We start from the raw sequence: 26,749 nt of genomic DNA on the forward strand, positions 1-26,749 counted from the left end.
CTGTTGCGCTTATATAGTCCTACTGCAGACGCGCGCGCGCCTGAACGAACCAATCAGAGGAAACGATGCTCTTCCGATTGGAGATGAATCGATTCAGCGAAGCCGAGGACTGAAAACAATCAGAGCTAAATAAATGCTGGGTTTAAAAAAAAAACACACAGGGCTGTGCCTGGTTGATTTAAAGATTATGGTTTCAAATATTGTTAAAAGGACATGTATGTTGATGTTGTAGTAGCCTACCTAAAAATAAAGTCAATTTAGGATTTACTGTAAACGGAGAATTCGGAACAGTTTCCGTTAAAAATCTTTTTTTATATATATAATTGTATGTGTCGGTTTCCTTAACGTCATTATAAACAATGTTTTGTCTTATATTCTAGATTTGTTTTTTAATTACAATTGTTTAGAACTATGCTATAATAGGCTATTTGTTCTTTTCTGAATCTGAAATGTTCTCATTAGCCTACCAGAATCGTTCAAATCATCATTAATTTGTTAGACACTGTCTCAACTGAATAGCTTTAGTAATAGCAACAGTGTGTAGGCTATAGCCTTCAGACAGTAATGTCTGGAGTTGATTAAATCTGTTCTCACAGAAGAGGATGTGCAAAATAAGCATAGGCTACTCCATCATCGCTTGTTAGTTGCTCAGTCACTGCTAAAATTGACTGTTCTGAAAAAGTGAAGTCAGCGGAGCACAAAAGCACTTGACTTAATTTAATTTAAATCACTTGCCAATCTTCTGCCGCGATCATTGGTTTCCCTGGAGACCTTGCCATATCTATGGCAACAAATAGATTTTTACAGAAGCAGAAATAGAACAGGTTCCAAATAGGTGACCCGTGGGGAAAGAAAGAAACCCCGGGGTGATGCTGTGGGGCTCCAGGAATAGATTAAGCATTGACTTATTATGGACATGTACTTTCACGAAAAGCTTATATAAAAAAAGAAGTTCACGTGATGTGCTATAGGCTAGGCTAAGCCTGAAGCCATACGATATTTGTGAGAAACAGAACACAACTTAAGTTTTTATTTACTAATGAAAATAGGCTATTGATAGCCCAAATAGGCTAGCTTATTGAGAAAAGTAACGATGTCCATCTTCTGATTAAATTGTTACAATCTTTTCAATTAATCGGTTGACAAAATCTAAAATGTAAATGATTCGATCGGGAAGAGGAAGGACTGACTCAGCGGTTAACAGCCTACATTTAGATCGGTTTCTCTCACAAAGCTATAGTAGCCTATGACTTCAAAAGACATAGAATATAGCTAACGAGGCAAATAGAACACGTTTATGAAACTTTTCTGGTGCTTTTTGAAGTAAAAAAACTTACTATAATTGCAATGAAACAAAAATTACCAGTAGGCCTCCATAGTCCACCCAAAAATGAAAATTCTGTCATTAATTACTGCACCCTCGTGTCGTTCCAAACCCGTAAGACTTTCATTCATCTTCGGAACAACATTTTTGATATTTTTTATGAAATCTGAGAGATTTCTGTCCCTCAGCTACACAACTACCACTTGATGCTTCAAAAAGTTCATATGGAGATTGTAAAACTAATCCACATGAATCAAGCTGTTTAGTGCAAATTTTCTGAAGAGACTCGATCGCTTTGTATGATGAACAATTTGAATTTAGGCTTTTATTCCTACGAGGTTCATTCTCATGTTACGCAGCACTTTGAGCTTCATGAGGTTCATTCTCATGTGTTACGCATCACATTTGAGCTTCAACAAGAACCAATGAGGTTCATTCTCATGTGTTACGCATCACATTTGAGCTTCAACAAGAACCAGTGAGGTTCATTCTCATGTGTTACGCATCACATTTGAGCTTCAACAAGAACCAATGAGGTTCATTCTCATGTGTTACGCATCACATTTGAGCTTCAACAAGAACCAATGAGGTTCATTCTCATGTGTTACATCACATTTGAGCTTCAACAAGAACCAATGAGGTTCATTCTCATGTGTTACGCATCACATTTGAGCTTCAACAAGAACCAATGAGGTTCATTCTCATGTGTTACGCATCACATTTGAGCTTCAACAAGAACCAATGAGGTTCATTTTTGTGTTGCAGCACATTTGAGCCTCAGCAAGAACCAGTGAGCTTTGTTCTTGCAAGTACGGTTGAGCTTCAATTCATATTTGCTGATCAATTATATGTGAATAAAAGCCTAAAATTCAATCTGTTCATCATATATAGCGATCGAGTCTCTTCAGAAAATCTTGACTAAACCACTCAATTCATATGGATTAGTTTTACGATCTCTTCATAAACTTTTTGAAGCGTCAAAGTGGTAGTTGCTTAGCTGTCAATGGAGGGACAGAAATCTCATATTTCATCAAAAAGATGTTCATTTGTTTTCCGAAGATTAACGAAAGTCTTGCGGGTTTGGAACGACACGAGGGTGAGTAAATGATGACAGAATTTTCATTTTTGGGTGAACTGTCCCTTTAAGTCGTTACAATGGGGTTTTTTTTTATGCTAAATGTAGCATAGATAGTCTGTTCACCAAATTCAGTATGAACTCATGTCAAGTGCCATTACCAAGTCGCACTGTGTGCCTCTATTTCAAGAGTTTGAATGGATGACTAGAGGACAGAAATAAAGATCCAGTATAACAAGAAAACAGGCTTGAACTAGAAAATGAATTAAAAATCCACAGTTGGACAGCCAAAAGGCTAAGAGCTCTTAGTGTTCTAACAAGTAATGTATGGCTCACATGGGTTCATTTATGTTCTTTGACAAACGCAAGTGGGGAGAAAGGAAGAGAATAAACACCACTCACTCATTTCACAGTAGGGTTTATTGTTAAACTACATTGCCCGTCATTGGTTTCCTTGGCGACAGCGACACACTCATACCCTCCTGGGAGACTTCAAGTTTTTCCCATCAACCTCTTGTCTGAATCGCTCGACCCACCAATCAGCAACAGCGAAGAGTGTGTGAGAAGAACACTCCTGTCTGGAGGGCAAGACCCTGTTATTATGATGGGTTAAGGATGCTTCATATACAGTAGTTAAACCTATAATGAAACATTAAAGAGATAGTTCACCCAAAAAATGAAAATTCTGTCATTATTTACTCGCCCTCAAGTTGTTCCAAACCTGCATGAACATCTTTCTTCTGCTAAGTTTCTACAATACTTCATATATAACCACATTCTGTGTTGTGCCACAACTTAAAGGGACAGTTTACACAAAAATGTAAATTCTGTCAGCAATTTCTTTCTTCTGCTGAACACAAAAGATATTTTGAAGAACGTCAGTAACCAAAAAGTCATATATGGAAGTCTGTCAACTTTGGTTATTCTTCAAAATATCTTCTTCAGCAGAAGAAAGAAATTGCTGACAGAATTTACATTTTTGGGAAATCTGTCCCTTTAAGTTGTGGCACAACACAGAATGTGGTTATATATTGTTGCGTTCCAAGATAAGCTAAAAGGTTTTACAGGATTTCCACATCATTTGACCAATGACCAAGTCATTAATGATTACTGGATAAGGATTTTAAATCCAGTAGAGATTGCGGTCACAAAATACAATATAAATATGGAATCATGTTTGGATGCAAAAACATGTATTTTTTTCCAAAACATTGAGTTTTTTTATTCATGCATTATTTTTATTTATTTAAATGTTACAATTACATTTGTTTTTTAAAAAGGCCCCTGAAATATAAAATCAAAACGTGTCGATCAACAAAAATTTGTCCCGGCTCCGTGAATTTTAGCAATGGCTCTGGCGTGACCGATCAGAGTCGCAGATCATCAGTGCCTTATGCCTCCAATCAAAGACCTTTCAGTTTAGCTGACCTTCAAGGTTTGTCGGCGTCTTAGATGTGCAGAAAAACTCCAGACTACAGTGGCATCTTGACAAAGCCCCTTCAAAATGGATCTTGGCATGTGTGTGAAACTCCATTCACTCCTCATTCCATGAAAGGTCTACCACCTATAGGCTACTATCAAGATTTATACCTTTAAATAGCAAATTATTCCTTCACATCTATTTAATGGATGACTGTCTAGCATAAGCCTTTTCTTCACTTGCACTGTACTATAAAGTATGGTGCTTTATCTTAATATATATACACAAGGGAATTACATCATCAGCATGTCATGATCCATGTTGACTCACTTACATATTCCAGACACTGGTATTGAAGTACATAAATGTCATTAATTTTGAGCTGCTTTAATTTGAAATGTATCAAATTTAAACCAAACGCTCAATTTTGAGAAAGAAATGTCAGGTAGATAAACACATTAACCTATTAGCTATAGTTAGGCTAGGTTGACAAATGTAATTCCATTACAATAAGAAGCCCACTGCTGCCCTCTAGTGGCAAAATTGGTACCAGTCGGCACAGTGGCACCATCTACAGTTGCTTTAATTTCATTTTTATATATATAAAAAAAAACATATATATTGCAGTGTAGAAAGATCATTTACTATTCATTATATCATTGATTTTATTATTTGTTTATTCATCAACATAATTGAATTACAGCAATTCTAATAAAGACCTTTATTCAGACTTTAAATAGATTTACAAAGCATACCAAAAAGAAAAGAAAGTACAAACAAAAAGGGAAAGTGGCCTAAAATACCCCTTTGTGCATATAAATCAGCTGAGCGGGTTTGGAGAGTCTGTTGGGGTCAAAAGGTGAGCCACAAACACACCAATGTTTTCCTGAGGAGGATTTTAGGTTCCAAATAAAGTCACCACAAAGCTTTAAAATGAATAAGGATATACAGAATAACAAAACTAAAATACCCTCAAATGTCAAAGAGTAGCTAAATATAGCGCAGAATCAAACTCAAAAGATTCAAACTACCTCGCAACCCCCATAAAATCGAAAAACAAAAACACACATAAAGACAGGTTTGTTTGTGGGTAAAATGACACGTATTGAAGTCCCAAAGGAAACCGAGCTTAGAATGGTGTGAACTGTATGCGATGCATCAATTTATCAAACGCCTCGCCGAAATCCTCTTCTGGAGAACATTTATCGGAGAAGCTCGTTCATTCCTTGGCTACAGAAGCACAATATAATGCATTGTGGTGTAAGAAAGAGAAGTAGCCCTGAGAATGTGTATTAGCTACTTCCCCCCCCCCCCCCCCCCCACTCAAGACGCCAATACTGTTAAATCACAGAAATGGAAAACCTGAGATCAGGTGCCTTTGAAAGGCAAGTTAGTTGTTTATCAAGGACCAAATAAACATGAGCTCGACTGTTTCACACTGATTGGTTGAACCAAACCTGCCCCCCAAAAAACCAGACAAAACAAAAATGTAAGAAATAAAAAACAAACCCTCAAAGCATCTGGGTTTGGAGTCGACTGCAACTGTCAGTTGCCGTTCGAACAGAAGTACAAAAACAGTTCATCGGGATCAATAACCTCTTGCCCTCTTGAGTTAGGGAGCTCAGGACCTTCAAACAGAAAAATATTCCTTTTCCTTGATTTAAAAACCAAACGGAAACCAGAAGTGGAGAGTTCGGAAAGCTCGGGTCGTCAAGAGTCCTCCGTCCCAGAGTCGTCTTCATCATAGCGACAGCCCTCACCTTCCTCTTCATCGTCGTCGTCTAAATCCTCATCATCGTAGTAGTCATCGTAGAATAAGGTGGTGCCCTCGTCGGCGGGTGGGGCGCGGGTACGGATGCAGTATTCCGCCAGTGTGGTGGGCACTTTGACCCCGTCCCGTTCTGCTTCGGCTTTGGTGGCTAAAACCTGCTTCCTGTGAACCAGGACCAAAACATGCAGTTGAGTGCAACCCTCAAAATACAACACAAATTATGAACATTATGCATGTAAATATGCAAATATGTCTAAGCATGACCGCAAATGAGTGAAAGGGTTTTTTGAACCTGATGATCTCTGCATATTCGCGGTCTTTCCCCTTACTGTCCCTCCATTTGCGGTACATGACAGAGGCGTCCACGTTGGCTGGCGAGAAGGTGTTGGGTTCATTCAACAGCGAGATAACGCTCAATAAGATCGTTCTGAAAGGGAAGTAGATATCAGCCGATTAAACGAAACCAATTACGACCATTTGGCTTAATTATTAATCTCAAACTGTTGAGGTGAACTAAGAGGAAGAGGAATTATGTAAACATCACAAGGGACACAAGGAATATCCTGCTGTAACATTCAGACAGGCTTTAGATTAAGAAGGATGTTGTACCTCACATTCTGTGTTGGGTTCCACCTCTCTGATGGCAGTTCTCCACTCTGGGGATCGTCCACTGGCGGGTGCAGGATGGAAATACATACGTCGCCATTCTGAAATAATGTCATGTTAAAGGGGCTGTCAATACGTTTGAATACTTAATTGTGCATGATCTATTGACTTTGTTAACTCTTTCCTTACCAGAGGTTTAAATAAATAATAATAATAAAAAAAAAAGTTGCCAGCCACCACCAGCATTTTTGATAATTTTCACAATTTCATGGCCCACAGAATATTTATTTGTATGAATATCTGAAGATGCAATATTTTAAAAGAAAGAACAGAGCCTCTGCTTTAAAATAAATGTTTAATTCTAGCTTTAACGCATTCTTTTTTTAATCAACACTCGAATGTGGGTAAAACACAAAAAGCCGGAAAATTCGGTCAATGACAGGGAAAGAGTTAATAAAAAAAATTAAAAAATTTATTTTTTTATTATTTATTTTGGAGTTCAAAAGTCTTAAAACCACAAGTCAAATTTCATTAGTGAAATTTCCCCTCATTTATCAAATAAATTATATTACCAGCATTAAAACTGAGTGAATACATTTTTTTATTTTTTTACATTCATTATTATCATGCACTGATTTTTATTGAAAAGCTTTAAACCAATTTTTAAAGTGCCATAAATAAACTTGATATGATTAGTGACCTAGAAATAGTTTACATTATAACCTGTCTTTGTTTTAATCTTTTCATTTAAAAAAAAAAGATATATAGATTTAAAATACCAGATTTTCAGTGTGGACTTCTGTATAAACAGTGCATTTATTTTATCACACTCAGTTCCATTTTTAAGAAAAAAAAGAAAGACAAAAAAAGAGAAAAAAAGGGTCTGATGCAAAAGCAATTAGGATGGTCAAATTAGGTAAATTCCTACATTCATTTATTTTAAATAAAAAGATAAAATTCATAATAAGCATTACATGTTTGTGTAATAAAATGAATTGAATTCACACAAGTTTGAATGAAAGTCAACACTGATCAGGCTGTAGTTTGATCTGGTTTGAGTATAACCTCATAGATGTTGGGATGCCACATCTTGGTGAGGAATCTGAAGGCAGGAGGCGAGTACGGGTAGTCAATGGGGAATTTGATGCGTGCCTGGAAGAAATAACACATTTATTAGGGAACGGATGTAATAGCACATTGTCTTCCAACAATACGTGATGAGCTCACTCAATGGAGCAATATAACACCAACACCCAATCTCTACGGGTACTGTATGGCTTTGTCATTTAACAGCGAAATACACCTCCATGACACATTTAATGATCTATTCAATGGCTGAGTGGTAAAAACTGCTTGGGTAAATTACAAAAATCCCTCATGCTCCAGACCACACATCCCTTTCAAAATCAAGCACTACCCTTTGATACGTTTCCCATTTGAGAATATCTGATTTAGCTGAAAGCCTGTTACAAGTTAAGCTACCATCTGCAACGCAGCCAACAGCATATACACTGATTTGTGGCGCAGGCTGATAATCCGGCCAAAATTTCGACAGAAGACTGTAGAATTACACATCCTCAAACATGTATAAATACTATCAGTTAAAAGCGTGAGCACTATAAGCTTCATGTGGGTGTTAGCAGGCAGAATTACCAAGACAAGTAACATCTACAACTACACTTTTCACAGGTAGAGCAGCAATCTTAAAAACAACTTGTAGATCCACCAGGGGTTCATGATGGATTGTGAACTTCTTACCTAGAAGAAACCTAATAGCTTTATGAAAAGGGAAAATCATCGGTTCATGGACTATCGTTCCAACAGTGGGGTTGGAGGCACCATATTAAAGGTTCGCCGAGGTCTAAACTTGTTCAGATTTTAAATTCAGTGATACAATTACACACTGGATCAGCGACATGCATATTCATGTATATCCGAGCATAAACAAACCCTTTATACACACACAGATCCTTCACAATCTGTAGAAAGCTGAGCCTGGTGCCTTACAATACAGAGGGTGGTGGGCACACATGCATACGGACCACTCCGCAACCCCCACACATACATACACATTTGCTGATTTGGCACGGTCAGCTGGTGTGTGCTTCAAAGGGCTCGCTCTCGGAGGGGAGACTGGGGGTTGGGAGAGCCAGCAACCAAACACACACACACAGTGCCACCTGTACGCATCAAGTGATACTCGATTCCTGAAACCTGAGTAGCGCAGGGCAACTTTCAAGCAAGCAAGCGTATTAAACCTCAAGTAGGGATCCGTGTAAGAAGGTAACGGTATTACGTTTCGCCAGAGGCAGCTTACAGGAGTCGCCGCTGCACATGACCCGACACACAAGAGCTTGTGACAGCAGTGTCTCTCTTTAGCTACATTATCTAACAACTAGACGAGAGGACTTCAACTTAAGGCACAGGGATGTACAAAACTACAGATTTTTGCGTACCAGTCAGTACTTGAAGCCCCTGTGCAAATAGGCTGTGTATGATTTTTACGATCATTGCTTGTGCAACACCAGCCGTCTATCAGACTGTATGATATACATCATAGCTAAGAATGAGATGTACCAATCAACAGGGTTAAAGGTCAATGAACAACTGCGCGACAAACTTTCTGATGCTGCCAGAACTTTGTCAGAGGCTGAGATTTATTGCAAAGGCATCAGTGAATGTCACACTAGCTGACTAAAGATTGCCAATTTTTGGCCTACAAGGGAAATCTTTCAAACTTTTCCATAAATTTAACAGCGTTTTTTAATTAGTTGTTGAAATACGATAAAGTCAGCTTCTGTAATTTGGTGGATTAAGATGCATCACATAGATTGAAAAAAAAAACAAAAAACAAAAGATAAGCTAAAGCAAATGCGTCAACAACGGCATAAGATTAGCAATTTGAGTGTACAAAGTGTACAAAGACACTCTGCCATAAGAAGTCCAATATCAAGAAGTTGTGCAACTTTAAGCATTTAAAAACATGAGGTCAGAAGAAACAGAGACACTGTTCACACACAAATTCAAGCAAAGAGCGACAATTTTTTTGACACGTTTAAAAATTATCGTGAACTGTGTCCGCAGTAAACCATATTCATTATTTCTATGCAAAATCTCCCAACCACAACAACAACAAAAAACGCAATGCATCTACGAATCTGAGGCCCTGTTTACACCTGGTATTAATATGCGTTTTGGTCGATCGGATCACAAGTAGACGAGGGAGACACATTCCCGTTTACACCTGGGCCCGTATTCATAAAGATTCTAAGAATCCTCTCAGAAAACTCTTAATTTAGCTTAAAAACTTTTACGTAGGAGTCTTAGCTTAAGAGCAATTCGGGACTGATCTGAGAGCAACTCTGAGTAAGGAAAAGACAAAAACTTTCATCTTAGTAAGGAGGCGGGGTTGACCCCGTTGCTATGTATGACACAATCTTTTGACGACTGTGATTGGTTGGTTGTCCAAGAAGGGGAAAAAAAGTGATTTTAAGTATAGGGTCTGTTCTAAGCCTTCACTTTGAAATTACATGCGTCATTTTTCCTATTTGACCGTTCTCACACACACACTCACACACACACACACACACACACATTATATATGTGTATATAAATCCTTTTTATTTTTATTTACCATGCTGTTAATTTCCTATAAGGTATTTGCTTGGCTTAGAATGATAAAAATTGTTCCACTCTTTCCAATTACACTGATTGCTGGCATGTCTATTTAAGTGGTGGTTTGAATGTTGGTTTTAATGTATCAAACATGGAATTTTCCCAGTTGCCAAATATCGTAATGTAGTGATTACTTTCATTTCTGGCGCTATGGCATATGCGCTGTATCGGAGATATTAGCGTGTCTCTAATAAGATCAGTCACAAACATGATCCCTGCATGATCTAATCTATAGCGTCTTATTAACTCACTGTTATTCATTGTCTGCAACACATTTCTTCTCCTTCTTCGTCTTTCTGCCATGTTCTCCTCTGCTAAAGAAACTCTTAAGCCTCTTAAAAGTCCTCGTCCGTGCTCCTAACAATTTTGACCTTAAGACCTCTTTTAAGGGTTAAGATGCTTTCTGAATTACTTTTTTCTTTACTAGGATTTTTTCTTTAATTTTAAGAGTAAACGCCCACATTTCTAAGAATTTTCTTAGAATTTTGTCTCTAGGAGCTACTCTTTGCATTAAGATTCTTTATGAATACGGGCCCTGGTGTTTTAATCCGCCTCTTTTGTCCACTTTCAATCCCTTCGGTCCTGATTTCTTCAAGGGGAGGGTCTATTGGGCGGGTAAATGTTACTGTATGGGTTTTTTTCAGATCATTGTGCTTGGTACGTTTTTCGTTTTCAAATCAAACTCGGGTCTTCAGCCGACAAAGTTGAGATCCTGTCTGGCTAGTTCGCTTCCCATTATGTTTAAGCATTAGGCGGAGAGTAGACGGTCTTTTGTGGCTGTTTGAACACATTCGATCACATGAGTGTTTTTCACACTACGAAAGCAATCCGGTCGAATGCGTTTTCGACTTGAGGTGGTTGAAAGTGGACAAGGTCAAAACAATTTAGACCCTGTTTACACCTGTATTTAGCGTCATCAACTCGAAAACGCTTCTTAATACCAGGTGTAAATGGGGCCTGATCTGTTACATCTCTATTTATCTCCCCAATTCGAAATACTCTAAATTCGATGAAGGGGAAGTGGTCGTTTGCATTATATGATTCCTTAATGGTTGGTACAACTGAATATCTACTGGCAAGATGAGTCTCATATGATGTGTCACAGCTCATTGTTTTTGGAACGGTTGATTCAACAGATGTTAAACTTTGTGAACGAGCCAAATACAGCATTTGGTTTACGTGAGAAACTCATTCTGCAATATACACTCATATCCGTATATTTGGTTGAAGTGACATTATGGGCATCTTGGAATTAAAAATAAGTTTTTGCTTGAAAAATCCCTGTCTTAGAGCTACCTAAATATAAATCTCTATCCTACAATCCCATTTGAGTAAACGAGAATCCCATGGATATTGAGCTGGTAGAGGACATAAACCAGGTCACTGCTGCTCTCCTTGAAAAAAAAAAAAAAAGTCCTGTTCTCCTACACCTCTATCACTTCCTCATTTTCCGTTGCATAATCTCACTCCCTCCATCCCAACTGAAACATTAGAGCGGACGGGAAAATGGTGTCCTTGAGGGGAAAGTGTTGGACAGTCCCTGAGGGTCATAGGTAGGAAGTTGTTCTTTTAATTCCCACAGCTATATGATTAGTACAAAAACCTTCATTGATTTAGGTAAGAATGAGCAAAAACTAAAAAAAGTCCAATCCAACCTGACCGTTCAGATGGAAACATTTTAGCATTTAAACCACACTTCATTTTCTAGCTTCACATCTCACATTTTCCATAGTTTTTTTTCCCCCAGGAACTTTACACAGTTAATTTACACTGCTAATTCTAGTTGTAACATTATTTGTTCCTCAGACATTCCTCTGTAACAGAAACAAGTATCAGCTGTATGCAAAGCGACCCACATTTGGTTTTCGACCACTGAAAAGGTCTACAATTTACTCATGGAGCCACAAAACCCCCATATCTATGGGACTGAACCATATAGAGCCTTAAAAGTGAAGATATCAAAATAAAGTTTGTTATTACCCAAATCTAAGATATTAGATAAAGGATATGATATCTTTAATACTTCTTGAGTTACAGGTATGCAAGCTTTTGGGGAAAAACATGAGGTGCTTTTTCCTATTTTTGAAATGTCACTATTGCAACAAGGATTGGTTTCACTTTATTTTGATGGTCCCTTTAACACATTCTGTTGACCAAGTAACTTTGCATCTACATGTCTACTAACTCTCATTAGAGTGTCAGTAGACTGGTAGGGTTAGAATAAGTTGACATATAGTTGCAAAGTTACTTAGTCAGTAGAATGTCTGTTGAGGATCATCACAATAAAGAGTTAGCAGATATTAAGCAGACAGTCTACTAATACCCTAATGAGAGTTAACTGACATGTAGTTGCAAAGTTACTTAGTCATAATGTTCAAAAAGGACCATCAAAATAAAGTGTTACCATTGAATTTACTAATACGCCTAACCATGTGTGCAAATAAAATGATGCTGATGATGTCTCATGAAAAGTAATTCTAAAGTAATTTTCGCCCACCTTTTAAAGAGGAATATCTGAACAACAAATAGGCCTAATGTTGAAACTGGAAATGTATCTTGTTTTTTTCTATAAACAATTACATAGAATATACCTGTCTGAGTGCCATAAATATTTTTTCCCCCACAGTTGGCGTGCCTGTAACTAAACGTATTAAAGATATCTTAATATCCTTATAGATTCTAATTTGGAATAAACTTTTCTTTTGGAATCTTCATTTTTAAGGCCCTATGTGGTTTAATCCCATATTGGGATGTCAATGTAACGTGTGGTTAATGACACTGCGTATTTGAACTCTTGGAAGCTTCAGAAGCTGTTAAAATGAACAAATCCCTTCTTCCAAACATCCCTGAAACTGATTCAAACATAGATTCTTATAGTCTCTTGAGAGGAATGTGTTCTATATAATTATTTTGATAGAGGGAAACAAGATACATTTCTAGTTTCAACATTTATTCTTCAGACATTCCCCTTTAAAAATGCAGTAAGTATCAGTTGTGTGCAAAGGAAACCACATTTGGTTTTTAAATTGGGTAAAATACAACAGATTTAACATGAAGCTGCATTGAGATCCACATATCTATGGGACTGAACTACATAGGGCCTTAAAAGTGAAGGTTCCAAAAGAAAAGTTTATCCAGAATGAGAATCTATAAGGATATTAAGATATCTTGAATACTTTTAGAGTTACAGGCACGCAAACTTTGGAAAAACAATATTCATGGCAGTATTATTTGTTCTTCAGACATTCTTCTTTAAACAACTATCAGCCGTTTAAAAAGTTACCTTGGCTCTTGACCATTGAAAATAGATACAATTCAACAATTTGAACATGGAGCTGCTTTAAAACCCCCATATCTATGGGACTGAACTATATGAAAAGGCCTTAAATGACAAAAAAAATAAAAATTTTAAAGAACAAAGTTAAATCAAGAATGAGAATCTAGAAGGATATTAAGATATCTTGAATACTTTTAGAGTTACAGGCATGCCCACTTTGGAAAAACAATGTTCATGACACCCAGACTGGTGCGTTTATGCAATTGTGTTGATGGATACATTTCTAGTTTCAACTTTTTTCTTAAGATATTTCTCTTTAAAAGAATAAAGCATGAAAATGGTGGCCAAATTAAATGCTAAAATTGACCAATTTACTCATAGAGCCACATTAAGATCTCCATATCGCTGGGATTGAACTATCATGGGCCTTTGAAATGAAAACACCAAAAGTAAAGTTTATTAAGCACCAGAAAATATAAGGATATTATGATATCTTTGATACTTCTTGAGTTACAGGCATGCAAACTTAGCTTTTTTCCATTTTTGAACTGTCACCGTTGGATTATAATGCAACAAAGATTGCTAAATTCAAAAGATTTGACTAATAGACTTTCCAATCAGTGTAAAAAAAATAGAATAAAGATGCGGCCATCTTTCTTAAGTCATTTTACCCCCCTGTAATTTGGCTCTAAATCTCAGGTGAAAATTTACATTTTGACCTCCCTCTATAAAATAGTGCATTACTCAGTAAATATACATAAATTACATTTAATATTTTGTCTTTCACCCTTAGGCTACTTATGTTTGTCTTTCTACAGAAAAAAATAATATTACCAAAATCAAAAATTTGAGCCGGGGAAGTTTCCGAAATTTGGTTGATTTGACATGGAATGACCCTATAACACATCATATGAAGTGTACAAAACCCTTCATTCACTATTGAGGTAAGCATGAGTAAAACTAAGTCAAATCTGATCTGACCATTCAGCACACATCTTGAAAGAGTTAACTTGAGTTGTTATTATGGGCTGACTCACTCCAAACACCTTCCAGGCACAGAATGAAGCCAGAACAGGCACAGTTAGAGCATCAGTCTCTCATTTCTGTGACATTCCCGTCAGCGGGTAACATGACTCGAGTCAAGCCCAGCTCACAACACCTGCCAAAGGGCCTGGGCGTGTGCATGCTTCACTGGGGCTCAGGAGCCAACCCTGCTACCTGTCAGCTAAGCGCCACGTGTAAGAACTTGAAGCCTGCTTAAAGGGATCCCACTCATGAGAACTTAATGACGGTGCCAAATCTCTCTTAGCTGGAAAATTGAAGACAGAAACAGAGTGACGTTAGGGGTGGACGGCATGACCAAAATCTGACGAACGCGATATGAGTCATTTTATATTACAGGAACGATTTCTCTTCCGATTAATATTACCTTTTTGTCAGAAACTCAAAAAAGGTTTTATATAGCCTAATCTTATTAACGGATTGTTCCGATTCAGTTCTGAATGGATGAGCAGTGTTCGTAGCCGCGGTAAATTGACTACAAAAATACGGTAAATTCTACGGTAATACGTCAAATTTGTTAAAATAATGAAATACACTTGACTGAAAATTAGTTTTAAACTACTATTTATTTGACATTTGTGTGTTGTCGCTGAGACAGACAGACATGAGAAATAGAACGACAGACCAACAGATAGATGGACAAAGATAAATCGACAGAAGTATAGAACGACAGACAAAGATAGACAGATAAATTAACAGATAGACAGATTACAGACAGAACAACAGATAGATAGACAGGCAAGATAGACAGATAAATAGATTGAACAACTGAGAGTGATAGGTAGATTTTCACATTTCTCCTGAACTTCTGTAACAAGCCAATAATTCTCACATTATGGCTTAAAAGAAATGAAGATAATTCAATTTTATACCATTTTGTCTAAATAAAGTATTATATAAAACAAAAAATAAAACCTACAATTCTTCCTGTATAAATGCTACAAGTGAAATTAGGCCCCACAACATGGGCATTGGTTTTCAGATTTCCATATACGTACATAATATAGTTTTGTTGTGAACAATCATAATGCCAAAAAAACAGAATAAAAGGTCCATTTCAACAGAGAAAAACAAATGCAGAAGAGAAACCAGTCTGTTTCTGATGGGGTAGTAGTGTGCAGGAAGTCATGGTTACTCATCTCTTCCTGTTGGAAGAGACTCTGAGAGGGTCCCATGGCTGACCTGCTTCCTTCCTCCTCGACAACAAACAGAAACACACACCGTTTTCCACATCAATGCAGGACAACAACAGGACTGAACCAAAGACTTTGATTGAACTGAATGTTCACAGCTATGAATCGTCTCTAAAGTTTAGACAACATGAAAAGGAGACTGAACTAGCATAATACATTTGTTTCTGGTTCAAACCAGGTTGTAGCCAATGTGCCCAGCCGGTCGGTGGCCACTTGCTGATGGCATGTGTGTGTGAGTGTGTGTGTGGAGGATGGTTGGCCAGCATGCAAGCCAACGACACAGGCATAGCTATGAAGCCAGGCTAAATATAACTCCACCATTGTTGTAGTCTGCCAGAGTGACTTTGCTTGGACACAGCACAAGGTATTTAACATAGGTTACATTACAGAGTAGCCTATGTCTATCTAATATGTTACAGTATTTCAGGTTAATGCATTGGATTATTTTTTGTAAAGAACTCACATGAGTCATGAAAGCTATTGACAGATGAAGCAATAAATATGACTGATGTTTTCCTGTTGACAGAAAATGTTCAACATGTAGAACAACACTAAGTGATACAGCTCCAAAAATGAAGCAATAGATTGTGATAGGGTGATAGGTTGGCTCTGGAAAAAGATAGTCAATGTCCATCTTGAGGAAACGTTGTTGTGGTTTATTATCTTTGAAATACGCCTAAACTTTGAACTTTAACCAAGTAAATCACATTGAGAGAACTTTACAACGTTCAGTCAATGTTCTAAAGAGCTGCGTGTAAAAAGTAACACTATGGGAACAAGAGCAAATGTTGGACGAATGGAACGTTGGCGTTTCGAAAAGTAGAACGCCGAACCGCGGTTTTAAAGTGACAGTACAGCGAAAAATGAAAATTCTATTATCACCCACATGTCGTTCAAAATCGTTCTTTCTTCCGCGGAACACAAAAGGACACATAGGCAGAAAAATAATGACAGCATCAGTCACATATTTCCTTCATATATTTCATTGTGTGTTCCAAGGAAGAAAGGAAGTCAAACAGGTTTAAAACCACAGAACGTCACTTCTTTAAAAATAAAAATAATTGGGCAAAGAAACAACGTTTACATCAGACGTCATAAACAATGGTAATAAAACAGAGTCACTGACCCTCAAAAATGACATTTACACACCATGATAAAAAATTAATCCATGTATAAAACTCACCAATTAACAAAATATAAGACAGTAAGCCGTCACTCACCTTAAAATACCCCCCTTCATAGTGCGTGTTGGGGGGTCCAAAAATCGCGACTTCCCAGTTGTACAAGTCCGACTCATCGACTAAAGTTATTTTAAAGCCTTCAACCGGCTCGTCCTGGAGACTTTTTAGCTCCAGCATTAAAGCCTTTTGGGAACTCGCAACATGGTGGTGTCTATGCTGAGCCATATTCCAAAAACAAACGACCAGGCATCCAAAACAACCCCGCAAACAAGTTTGATGCGTCCGTTTCACAAACGCGCCGCTAGGTCAGTGGCTGTACACGCTGAAGTCGAGCTAACAAACGCGAGATAAATCGCTCGATGACAATTTTCGCTTAGCGAGTACCAGCCCCAGCGGATTTGCTGTTCGCGTCGGGCATTTGAAGTCCCACGTTACGCACCTGCCGTCGATATTAAACGTGTTAAACTAATCAAGCGTTCCGCCAGTAAACAAACATGCAATGCGGGGCAGCTTGTTCGAGTCGTCTCGCTCCCTCCCCCAGCAGCGTCACGCGAGACACGGTGCCACCAGTAGACCACGTCCCTCCTAATATCCTCCTGCAACCAATGGAGGGCACGCTGAGTAGCTTAACCCTACGAGTAAAACACAACGGAAGGAATATATTTTAACAACGCTTAATTATAATACTACATTATCAATAATATATGGCAAATATTAACAAAACACGTTGACTTAAAAAAAATAAAATAAAAAAAACCCCACACGAGGTAATTTGTCACAAAGTAACTTCCATTAGACAGCCTTTTTAGAAATATAGCAAAACAATTATGAAACACGTATCTATCTATCTATCTATCTATCTGCCCCATTGACCAAACAGCAAACTAATTTGCTCTTAGTGTAAATGTTTACATGCATAAGTATTCTAACGTTGTTCAGATGCTAAATATTAAAACTTAAGAAAAAAAATGTGTTCACACACACGATTAGAAACAAGAAACATATGTAGTTGTTCAAACAGAGACAGACATTTGGTCTACATGTATGAATTTATTGGTACACACATTAAACTATAGCATCCTTCTCAAACTCTCAGGTGGACATCTCAAGAATGTAGCTTGCACATTATTGGTCATTCTTTTAGCTCATTTATTCATCTTAAAACATTATATTACATCATACAGTCGGAAAATACATATGAAGGAGTTGGACAGTACCTTCAAACGAAGAGCAATGAGAGTATATTTAATGAAAAGCCAAATCCAGCCATATCTGCACTATAACTTGCCAGAGGGAAAACCTTATTAGATTAGCTGGGCCACTTCACTTGAATCACATTTAACAGCTAAGTATCTATATGGACCCCCTAAATCCCCCCAAACCCCCTCTATTGAGATTGAGATATATATCTATATATATGTATATATATAATAATAATTTAATGCAAAATGCAATTTTTTAAAAACATTCCAAGACATCTTTTGAAGTTTATGTACTCATAACAAATAAAAATACATTTTACCATCAAAAGGTGTAATATGGTGAAGCCAACTTTTACGTAAAAAAAACTAACTAGAAAATAATCGCGACAATCAAGGAATGATGGGGGAATTTTCTATGCAAGTGTTCATGTATTAGTCAAAACCAGAAAAGTAGGCAAAAGTTTACATTCCTACCCATGCAAGTTATACATTTCAATGTGACTTAATGTGTTAATAAGTCGCTTCCATCCACGTCAGATGATTCAAGTCTTTACATGGCCTGGAAACATCTAGAGCTGCTGTTTTTTTCCCCAGAAACGTTCTATTCAAGTCACTTCTTGTTGATGAACTTGCTCTTACATTGGAAAACACTTGCAGGGTACCCTCAGGATAACGTCCCGTGAGCAGATAACCACTATTTTGGTTGCGTCCTTACAACCGAGCGCTACAGCGTGCTGGATCAGACAGTTAAACACAGGAATTACTTAAAGCATGTGCCGGAATTAGTCAGTACAAGTTCATTAGTGTGGGGGGGGGGAAATAAAAAGGCATTTAAGAGCATATAAAAAAAAAAAAAGTGATTCATTGTAATCTGCAAATGTACAAGACGGCAGTTCTAAGAGCTGAAGAACACATGTAGAAGCATGAGTTCGGATGATGTCAAAGCCACAGAGGCGTTCGATGGATGTGATAGACAGGAAGTGCACATTTAAGTTTTCAGGCTCCCTTATAGTCTTAAGTTTTAGAAACAAGGGATGACTTTGATATAATACTGTCCAGAAACATGAGACACTGTCAATGTGTTAAATGGCATGTTTGAGGTTAAAACCTTTAAAGATTAGCGCTATCAGGAAATAATTTCAAAGCGTACTTCAGTTCGTAACAAAACAAAGTTCACGTACACGCTCTTACAATGGAAGTCAATGGGGCAAGTGTACAGTTATAGTTGCTCTATAGACTTCCATTGTTCGAGCATGTACCCATTGACTACCATTGAGGAAGTGCATTTTTGGTGGGGTTTTTTTCACAAACTGAAGCACAAATCAGAATGGTAAACAAGCAACTTGGAGATTTCATCCTGATGGAGACCAGAACACGGATTTGTGAGACATGAAATTGTTCATTTCGCCACTTTTATGACCCGCCATTATCCTGAGCAAAAGGTTTGTAAGTGTGCAGTTTTGTTAGTTACATGCTATTGTAGTTAGCAATGTAGTTTTACCTGTCAACATTAGGACTCAAATAGTAGTGGGCCATCACATGATATCGTGGTTGAATGCAACCGTGTACCTATAAGTCCTAACGAAACGTACGACTGCACTTGTGAGGCTCGGAGTGACATTAGTTGCTCAGAGGCAGTTTGAGTTGGAGATGTGGATCTTAAACCAGTCCTGCTAGCCTTCGAAAAGAGCAACATGAACCTGGTAGGGAACAGACACGCTGATGTTTAATGCAGAGAAAGGCGCTGATGGAGTTCAGGACAGAAAACAAACTCGGCAAACAACACAACGCAAAACACTTAAAAAAAAAAAAAAAAAGAAAAAGCACACAACTCAAGCGTCGACAACGAAGAAATCCAGTTCTCAATCAAGATGAATGTCATGGACCGTTAAGACAATGGAAAGAGCGTCAGAGAGAGACGAAGGATGCAGGATGAAGAGTGAGATTCAGATGCACGTCGGAGGTCAGACACAGTTGAGGAGGGGAAACAAAGGCAAGAGACGGTCTTAAAAGAAGAACAGAGAACGACCGATTCCAATAAATACAAAGGTTCAGAGGAGGGACACGAGTCTCAGAGCAAGGGTATATGATTCTGAGCGTGTGGGGGTTCAGAGGGGTTACTGGGCCGTGAGGGGGTCACAATCAGCATTTCGAGAAGGTCTGCTTGATTTCGTCCAGCACATTCCCCAGCAGCGATGGCTCGTCGCACTTGGCGTCGATGGTGACGGTCTGATCGGACTGGAGGAGAGAAAGAGAGAAATGAGAGGTTAGCATGAACGAAGGAGCCGATGCATCAAGCAAATTCAGCGCTGATCTTTAATACTTAAAGAATCGTTTGGTGGAATCAGAATCAATACGATTCAATTCCTTGAGATCTGTATCCCTTGGATTCATCTGAGGCGCACTCACGGTTTTGACCAGCAAACAGACGTGGTGTCCCTGGATCGACCTGCTGTACATGGAGGCGCAGGAGTCAATCCTCTCCACAACTGTGGAAACAGGAAAGAAGAGCACGAAAGATTGAAGGGTTTTCATTTTAATCAAACGCACTACAGGCTTCTTTGTGAAGTCAGCGCACCAGAGAAGTGATGGTGGAAGCAGATCCTGGCCAGCAGGTGGTGGAAGGGCATGTTGACCCCCTCTAGCCGTAGAGAGCTGCCCTTCAGGTCGCCCGACTCCAGCAGCTTAGCGTATGCGTCACTGACAAACACAAGACAAACGTTCAGCTACATGAAATCACTCAGGGCTGCGTTTCTCAAAAGCATTGCGAGCTAAGTTGATCGTAGAGACCATTGGCGGCAATTACTCTACGATCTACTTAGGCGTACGATGCTTTTGAGAAACGCAGCCCAGTACAGTAAAGGTCCTTGCACACTGAGTCCGAAACTTTCGTCGTTCATAAAAATATTCGGATTGGGTTCGATTTTCTGCGTTTTTCGCATCCATGGCAATCATTTTTTCAAAGGTGTTTTGACAATTCAGAGCCACTGCATGACGAATGCGAAAAAAACACGCACACAGAGTTCGGAAATTTCGTATAAGTACCTTAAGACTACTTTTATTTAGTTTTAACAGCCCTAATATAAATAACATAAAAAATTTATGCTCTATTATAGTCCATGATGCGCGCAAATTAGGCTGCATACAATAGCCCATCTCCCAATATCAAACCTATCTCTGGACTGTGTAGTTGTGGCTCTGGTCTCTGTTTTGGTCTCGGTTTGCACTTGAATACTGAGAGAGTACTTTGATTATGGTTGCACTTGCACTTATGGTTTGCACTTAAGACTAAGAAAAAAATAAGTTATTTATTTTTGTTAGTTATACTGTTTTTATTTCTATGTTCAATTTGTGGAAATTAGTTCAATTATGACAGGGTATATGCAGGAATCATAGAGATGAATTTACTACCTTTTACTACCTTTTTTACCACCTCCACAATATTTTTTACTACCATCATGACATCAAGCAGCAGCCCTTTTTTGGTGGGTGTGGTGGGGTGGGCGGGGTATGTAAAGCACCACTTACTACTTACTATAAGGTATAAGTGTGACACTGTCACACCCATCATACATATTAGGTACACTAATGTTTAATTGTTATCATTAAGTAGGCCTATTGTCATTGTCAATTATGTTTTTTTTTGTAGTGTTGAGTTTCAGTTGTCCTTATCTTAACCCTAGCCCTTGAGTTATCCTAACCATAGCCCTTAGCCCTAATAAGGTGAATAATAACCTTGGCACTTTGTCATTGCTATCAACTCCGACTCACTCAGGGCTCGACATTAAGCCTTTTCATGTGCTTGTCCTCTGGACAAGAAAATGTGTCATTCACTTGTCCGAGTAAAAAAGTTGCTTGTCCGGAATGTTTTTGGTGTGTGTGTGCTGTAAATATAATTTATTCTGAAGAAATATCCTCATCTGTGTTAAATCAGCTCTGATATATTTAAATCTGCATATTGTCATATCTGCACCTTTAAAGGGCCGCCACATATAATGTATATTGTTGCATTGTTCAATGCATTTGATAATGCACTTTTGTTCTACTCAACGTAGAAGTGAAATGACATTCATTACAAGATTATTAGTTAGAACATTTCAAAATGAACCTGCAGACTATGTTTCTAGTCAAGATATTTGTCATTGAGGATTTCTATAATATTGTGCAAAATCTCGTCTCGTTCTCGTGAAGCCAATCTCGTGTCTCGTGAGATAAGTGCAGTCACACCCCTACCCCTGTGTGTGTGTATCACTGTATTATACATAAACGGAGCACTCCATATGTGTATTTATAGTGCTGTATTTAAGGTAAAGTGTTCCTCACCTGTAGCAGGGAGTGGTGATCAGGTATGACGTGCATGTAAAGTGCAGTTTGAAGTCCAGTTTCTCGTGAGTGGAGGATTCTTCAGACTACGCCAGAAAACAATCAATACGCACATGAACAATACTAACACTCACAACACTAGAACCGTATGGAAATGTATATGTTTTCATGTGTGTAATGGAGTTTCTTACCTTAACTATAAAGGTGAGGGTTCCCTTTAGTTTCTGAGGCATGACGATACTCTGCACTGTGAAAACGAAGCGCGCCTCGTTTGAAACCCCTGGAAAAAGACCAAATGAATGAGTAAAATCTGCCTGGTCAATGGCACTTTTTAGGAGTGTCGCTCTTCTGACCTGGTGGCAGTTGGAAGGGGACGGTGAGGCCATCGTGAGGTCCGGCTCCGTCCGGTCGCTGCAGTTTGGAGTTGAGGGAATCCAGTACATTGAACTCCATTGACTTGAGGAAGCTGTCGCTCTTGTTCTCAAAGATGACCGACACCACAACTTTGCTCTCATCCTGATGGTTGCCCTGGATATCGTACACCTGCAAAAAAGGGAAGATTTATCAGTAGGAAACGATCCTAAACGGCCTAAACACGCAGATCATGCCAGCACACGCAACACTTGGATCTCAGAGGTTAAATAAGGCCAGAAGAAATGGAAGAGTATAACAAGCCCAAAAATCTGATCAAAAGAGTTAAAACGTCTTAGGTATCATCACCTAAAACAAGGGAACATTTAATAACTGATGCTTCAAGTCCGAGCTCAAAGGCAATTGCACAGTCTTACAGCACTCAACAGACTTTAGTCACAGTAAACGCCATATTTCATTGGACAAAAGAAAACAAGGCAGTGAGGGATGTGGTAATTGTACAATTATATAAATATATTTGTTATAAATTAAAACTAATAGTATAACTGTATAAAACTAATACTTGTATAATATATAAAGTGTATTAAAAACAAATTATATGTGTGTGTGTGTGCATGTATGTATGTATGTATGTATGTGTACACACACATTAATTATATATATTTACAAACTTTTATGTTTGACACGATTAAATCAATTTGACAGCACTAATTTATATATATATTAAATGTATAATTCACAAACATCGGTGTGACATGGTCTGGCCTCTTAACCTCTGATTTTGTTTGTACATGGTGTCTATTGTGCCTAAAGTCTGCATCACAGCAAGTTAGCAGCAATAACCGTAGTTCTGTTTCTATGGTTACCTGATCAGCATCGTTCCTCATCTTTAAACATGCACGCAGAGACACATGGGACAATATATCATTCATAGACTAGAGACCGGAATTACTTAAAGCAATGAGTCAGTTTGATAAAAACAACAGTCGTGTCTCAGGATCATTGGATCTTAATCACGGCTTGAGCTTCACGCTGGTGCAGGGAACACAAATAGATTGAGTCATCTCCAAATCACACTCACCATCTTGATGTAGGAGTTCTCGGCCAGCAGAGAGTAGTTGGACATGGGCTGAAACGAGATGGAGGTTGGATAAGTACAAGATAAAGTGCATTTACAAAGCATTTAATGACACAGAGAGGCCTTCTCTGATTGGCTGGCTGGACGGATACTGACTGGCAGAGGCTCCTCGTCCTCCACGGTGCCGTTTTGCACCGAATCCTCCCCGCCGCCGTCACTGTGATGGCGATGATGGTGGTGGTGGTGGTGTCGCTTCTTCTTTTTCTTCTCCTTCTCCTCCTTTTCTTTCTTCTGCTTCTTCTTCTTGTGTTTAGATGATTTCTAAACAGGAAACCAATAAACAGTTAGCTTAATCTGGTTTCAATAGAGCATCATTTTGGAGCATACTGGGTTGTGGAAGTGTTTTTCTGATGATTTTTTTCAACATTACTGCCATTCCTAACCTAAAAGTACATGAAAACCAAGAAAAAGAAAGAAAGGAACATGTCATGTGACCTGTTCATCCCATTAAGCATTGCAAATGACTAAATTGAATCAGCAATGACAGTACAATGTAAAACAAATGATAATAAGTCAATGATTTTAAATATAAAATGCAATTATATTTCAAGTCTATTGCAAAATTCTCAAATATAAGTCACAATGCATTATGGGAGTCCATCCATCCATCCATGTATACATGTGTATATACAGTTGTGGTCAGAATCAATGGCACTCCTGGTAAATATGATCAAAGATGGCTATAAAAAATAAATCTGCATTGTTTATCCTTTTGATCTTTCATCAAAAAAAATTGCAAAAATATAACCTTTCATTGAAGTAAAAGAATTGAAAGTGTGTGTTTTGGATCACATTATGAAATTGAAAACCTCTGGAATGTGATCAAGAGGAAGATGGATGGTCACAAGCCATCAAACAAAGCCGAGCTGCTTGAAATTTTGCACCAGGAGTGTGACCCAACATCAATGTGAAAGACCGGAGGAGAGCATGCCAAGAAAATCAATGTTATTAATAACTTTTCTGGGCCAGCAAGTTTGGGCCACCTAGCAGCCTATGGAGTAGTGATCAGCTCTCAGATTTCATCAAAAATATCTTAATTTGTGTTCCGAAGATGAACGAAGGTCTTACGCGGTTGGAACAACATGAGGGTGAGTAATTACTGACAGAATTTTCATTTTTGGGTGAACTAACCCTTTAAAAACAGTTACACGAGTAGTAAGTAGGGTGACAAAATAAAACGTGGCGCAGTAAAAAGTCACGCCTGATCTTCTTCCCACTATTGACAGAAGTGAGAGGAAGAGGATCAGGCGTGACGTTTTACTGCGCCGAGTCGAAGTACTCCCAAAAGTGCTATTCCGCCATACATTATAGTTATCCTTTTTAACCCGCTTAGAAAAGCGCCACGTTTTATTTTGTGTCTCCATACTTGGTCGTATAACTACTCGTGTAACTGATTTTAAATAGGGAAAACGTTGATGTGTTTGGTCACTTCTAAATTCATTGCTGTTAGATACCATTGAATATACTGGGCTAAGCTAAGTGCAATCAAAGTGTCGCCGCGCGCAAGAGCGATTAAGTGCACGCACTGAGATGAGAGAGGTATGCATCAACTCGTCTTAGTTAAGGGAATAACAGTTTAATATGTAAAAACGGTGGAGTATCCCTTTAATTTTTTCCAGGGCGGTATATAAAACCTTTGCGTTAGACCCACCGTGTCCTCTGGTTCTGTGTCTTTAGGCTCATCAGGCTCAGATTCTGCAGCAGCCGCAGAGCTCGTGTCCACAGCAGCAGTAGAAGAGGGTGCCGTCACTTCCTGTAAACAAACATCCATTAAAATGTGTTAACATTCATTAAAAACACGAACAAAAAAACCTTCCACAAAGACTGAAGAATGATCATCTAAACTATGAATCATGCAGAATTAACAATATCATGATTAAGAAGGGAAAGAAAGTTGATTTGATGAAGTTGGATCGTCACAGTGGGAGAAAATGGTGAAAAAGTGGTGAACCTGCAGTGAGAAAGTGATGGTTTTGTTTTTCGCTTTAAAAGTCAACACTCTGTTTGCATTAGGAGGTACCGAACTATGATGTTTGTGCAGGTAAAAAAAAAAAATTACATCAAGTAACTTCATTTGATTCATGGGGCAAATACTTGAGCTGTTTGACTGGAACCGCAAGAACTGTCAAGAATCCTGACTATTTATGATGATACGGACACGATCATACAGGAGAAGTTTCTCACACCAGTCATTTAGACACATTTACACCTCTACACGTGCACACATGCATCCCTAACTAAAACAAGCATATGCAAAACAGACAAAAATGTGCGAGACCTGTGAAAAGCAGCGAAAAGAGACAAAGAGAAGTCAAGAAACGAGAGAGTCCAGAGGGGGAAATACAAAACAGACGCTCATTAACAACACGGCAGACTGACAGCGGTATGAGCAGAGGGGGAGGAGAGAGCGTGAGGGACCGGACCTGGGCGGCGGGGGGAACAGGAGCGCTAGAGAGCCAGAAATCCAGATCCGAGGCCTACAACAGAAAAGGCAGGGTGGGGGAAAATGAGTCGAATCCAGTTTGACTCCAACAGAACCCCAAACAAACGCTCTGACAACCTCAGAAAACAAAGTAAGCATATATTCCATCACCATGTTTGTTATATTTATGTTCACTTTACATATCAAATTTAGATTTTTTTTTATTATATGAATAATATTACTATTATTACTATTCAATTAATTTATGAATTTTGAATTTTATTAAGCAAAATGTAGACATAATTTGTTTTCATTTAGGCAAAAATATTATGATTTACACTATAACCTCCCTTTTGATAGCAATTTTCATAGTGATTCATAGTCATAATTATAACTAAAATGAACAATCAATTCATTAAGGTCAATACTGCAAAATATACATGAAAGAAACCTAATAATATTAATAGTAGTTTCTTTATACTACAATTTAAAATAGGTACAAACTGATATGAAAATTGACCCAATACCGATAATTCTTTATATTTGAGAGCAGAGAACCGATAAACCTAAATCCGAACTTTTATATAATTTCTGAGAGCCTGATTACAAAAATAAAAGTCTCACCATATATATAAATTATAATTTTAATTTTATGTCGCTTATATGACAGACTTGCACTGCTCATGTTGCACTTAACTGGATTTTTCT

The 26,749-nt window shown here is 38.2% G+C and overlaps 2 protein-coding genes across 3 annotated transcripts in view; both read right to left on the reverse strand.

Moving 5' to 3' along the window:
- Positions 1–4,478: 4,478 nt before the first annotated feature.
- Positions 4,479–17,133, reverse strand: cdc34a (cell division cycle 34 homolog a). Its single transcript, XM_082139901.1, has 5 exons — positions 16,624–17,133; positions 7,262–7,348; positions 6,200–6,297; positions 5,883–6,017; positions 4,479–5,752 (listed from the first exon to the last, which is right to left on the reverse strand). Exons 1-5 carry the CDS (start codon positions 16,807–16,809, stop codon positions 5,530–5,532), a joined length of 729 nt encoding a protein of 242 aa, XP_081996027.1. The 5' UTR covers positions 16,810–17,133; the 3' UTR covers positions 4,479–5,529.
- Positions 17,134–17,621: 488 nt separating this feature from the next.
- The window catches only part of ap3d1 (adaptor related protein complex 3 subunit delta 1), a 33,044-nt gene continuing 23,916 nt past the window's right edge, over positions 17,622–26,749 (reverse strand). The window contains exons 24-33 of one of the 2 annotated variants that reach the window (XM_082139812.1): positions 26,043–26,096; positions 25,271–25,372; positions 23,716–23,880; positions 23,563–23,610; positions 22,463–22,652; positions 22,301–22,389; positions 22,110–22,195; positions 20,365–20,486; positions 20,196–20,275; positions 17,622–20,024 (exon numbers count right to left, since the gene is read on the reverse strand). In XM_082139812.1, coding sequence (XP_081995938.1) covers positions 19,929–20,024; positions 20,196–20,275; positions 20,365–20,486; positions 22,110–22,195; positions 22,301–22,389; positions 22,463–22,652; positions 23,563–23,610; positions 23,716–23,880; positions 25,271–25,372; positions 26,043–26,096 — 1,032 coding nt within the window. In that variant the 3' untranslated portion in view covers positions 17,622–19,928. The remainder of the gene's footprint in view (positions 20,025–20,195; positions 20,276–20,364; positions 20,487–22,109; positions 22,196–22,300; positions 22,390–22,462; positions 22,653–23,562; positions 23,611–23,715; positions 23,881–25,270; positions 25,373–26,042; positions 26,097–26,749) is intronic. The other variant, XM_082139811.1, reaches the window with a different exon arrangement.

This window comes from Leuciscus leuciscus, assembly GCF_965113295.1.
Source record: "Leuciscus leuciscus genome assembly, chromosome: 15".
In the NCBI taxonomy this organism is placed as follows: Eukaryota; Metazoa; Chordata; class Actinopteri; order Cypriniformes; family Leuciscidae; genus Leuciscus; species Leuciscus leuciscus.

Coding starts and splice junctions, on each gene's coding strand:
- cdc34a (XM_082139901.1), bottom strand. CDS start 16,809: ATGGCTCAGCATAGACACCACCATGTTGCGAGTTCCCAAAAGGCTTTA. Junction 7,349..16,623: donor ATGAAGGGGGGTATTTTAAG/GTGAGTGACGGC, acceptor TATTTCTTCCAG/GCACGCATCAAATTCCCCAT. Junction 6,018..6,199: donor AACCCAACACAGAATGTGAG/GTACAACATCCT, acceptor CTTCCCTTTCAG/AACGATCTTATTGAGCGTTA.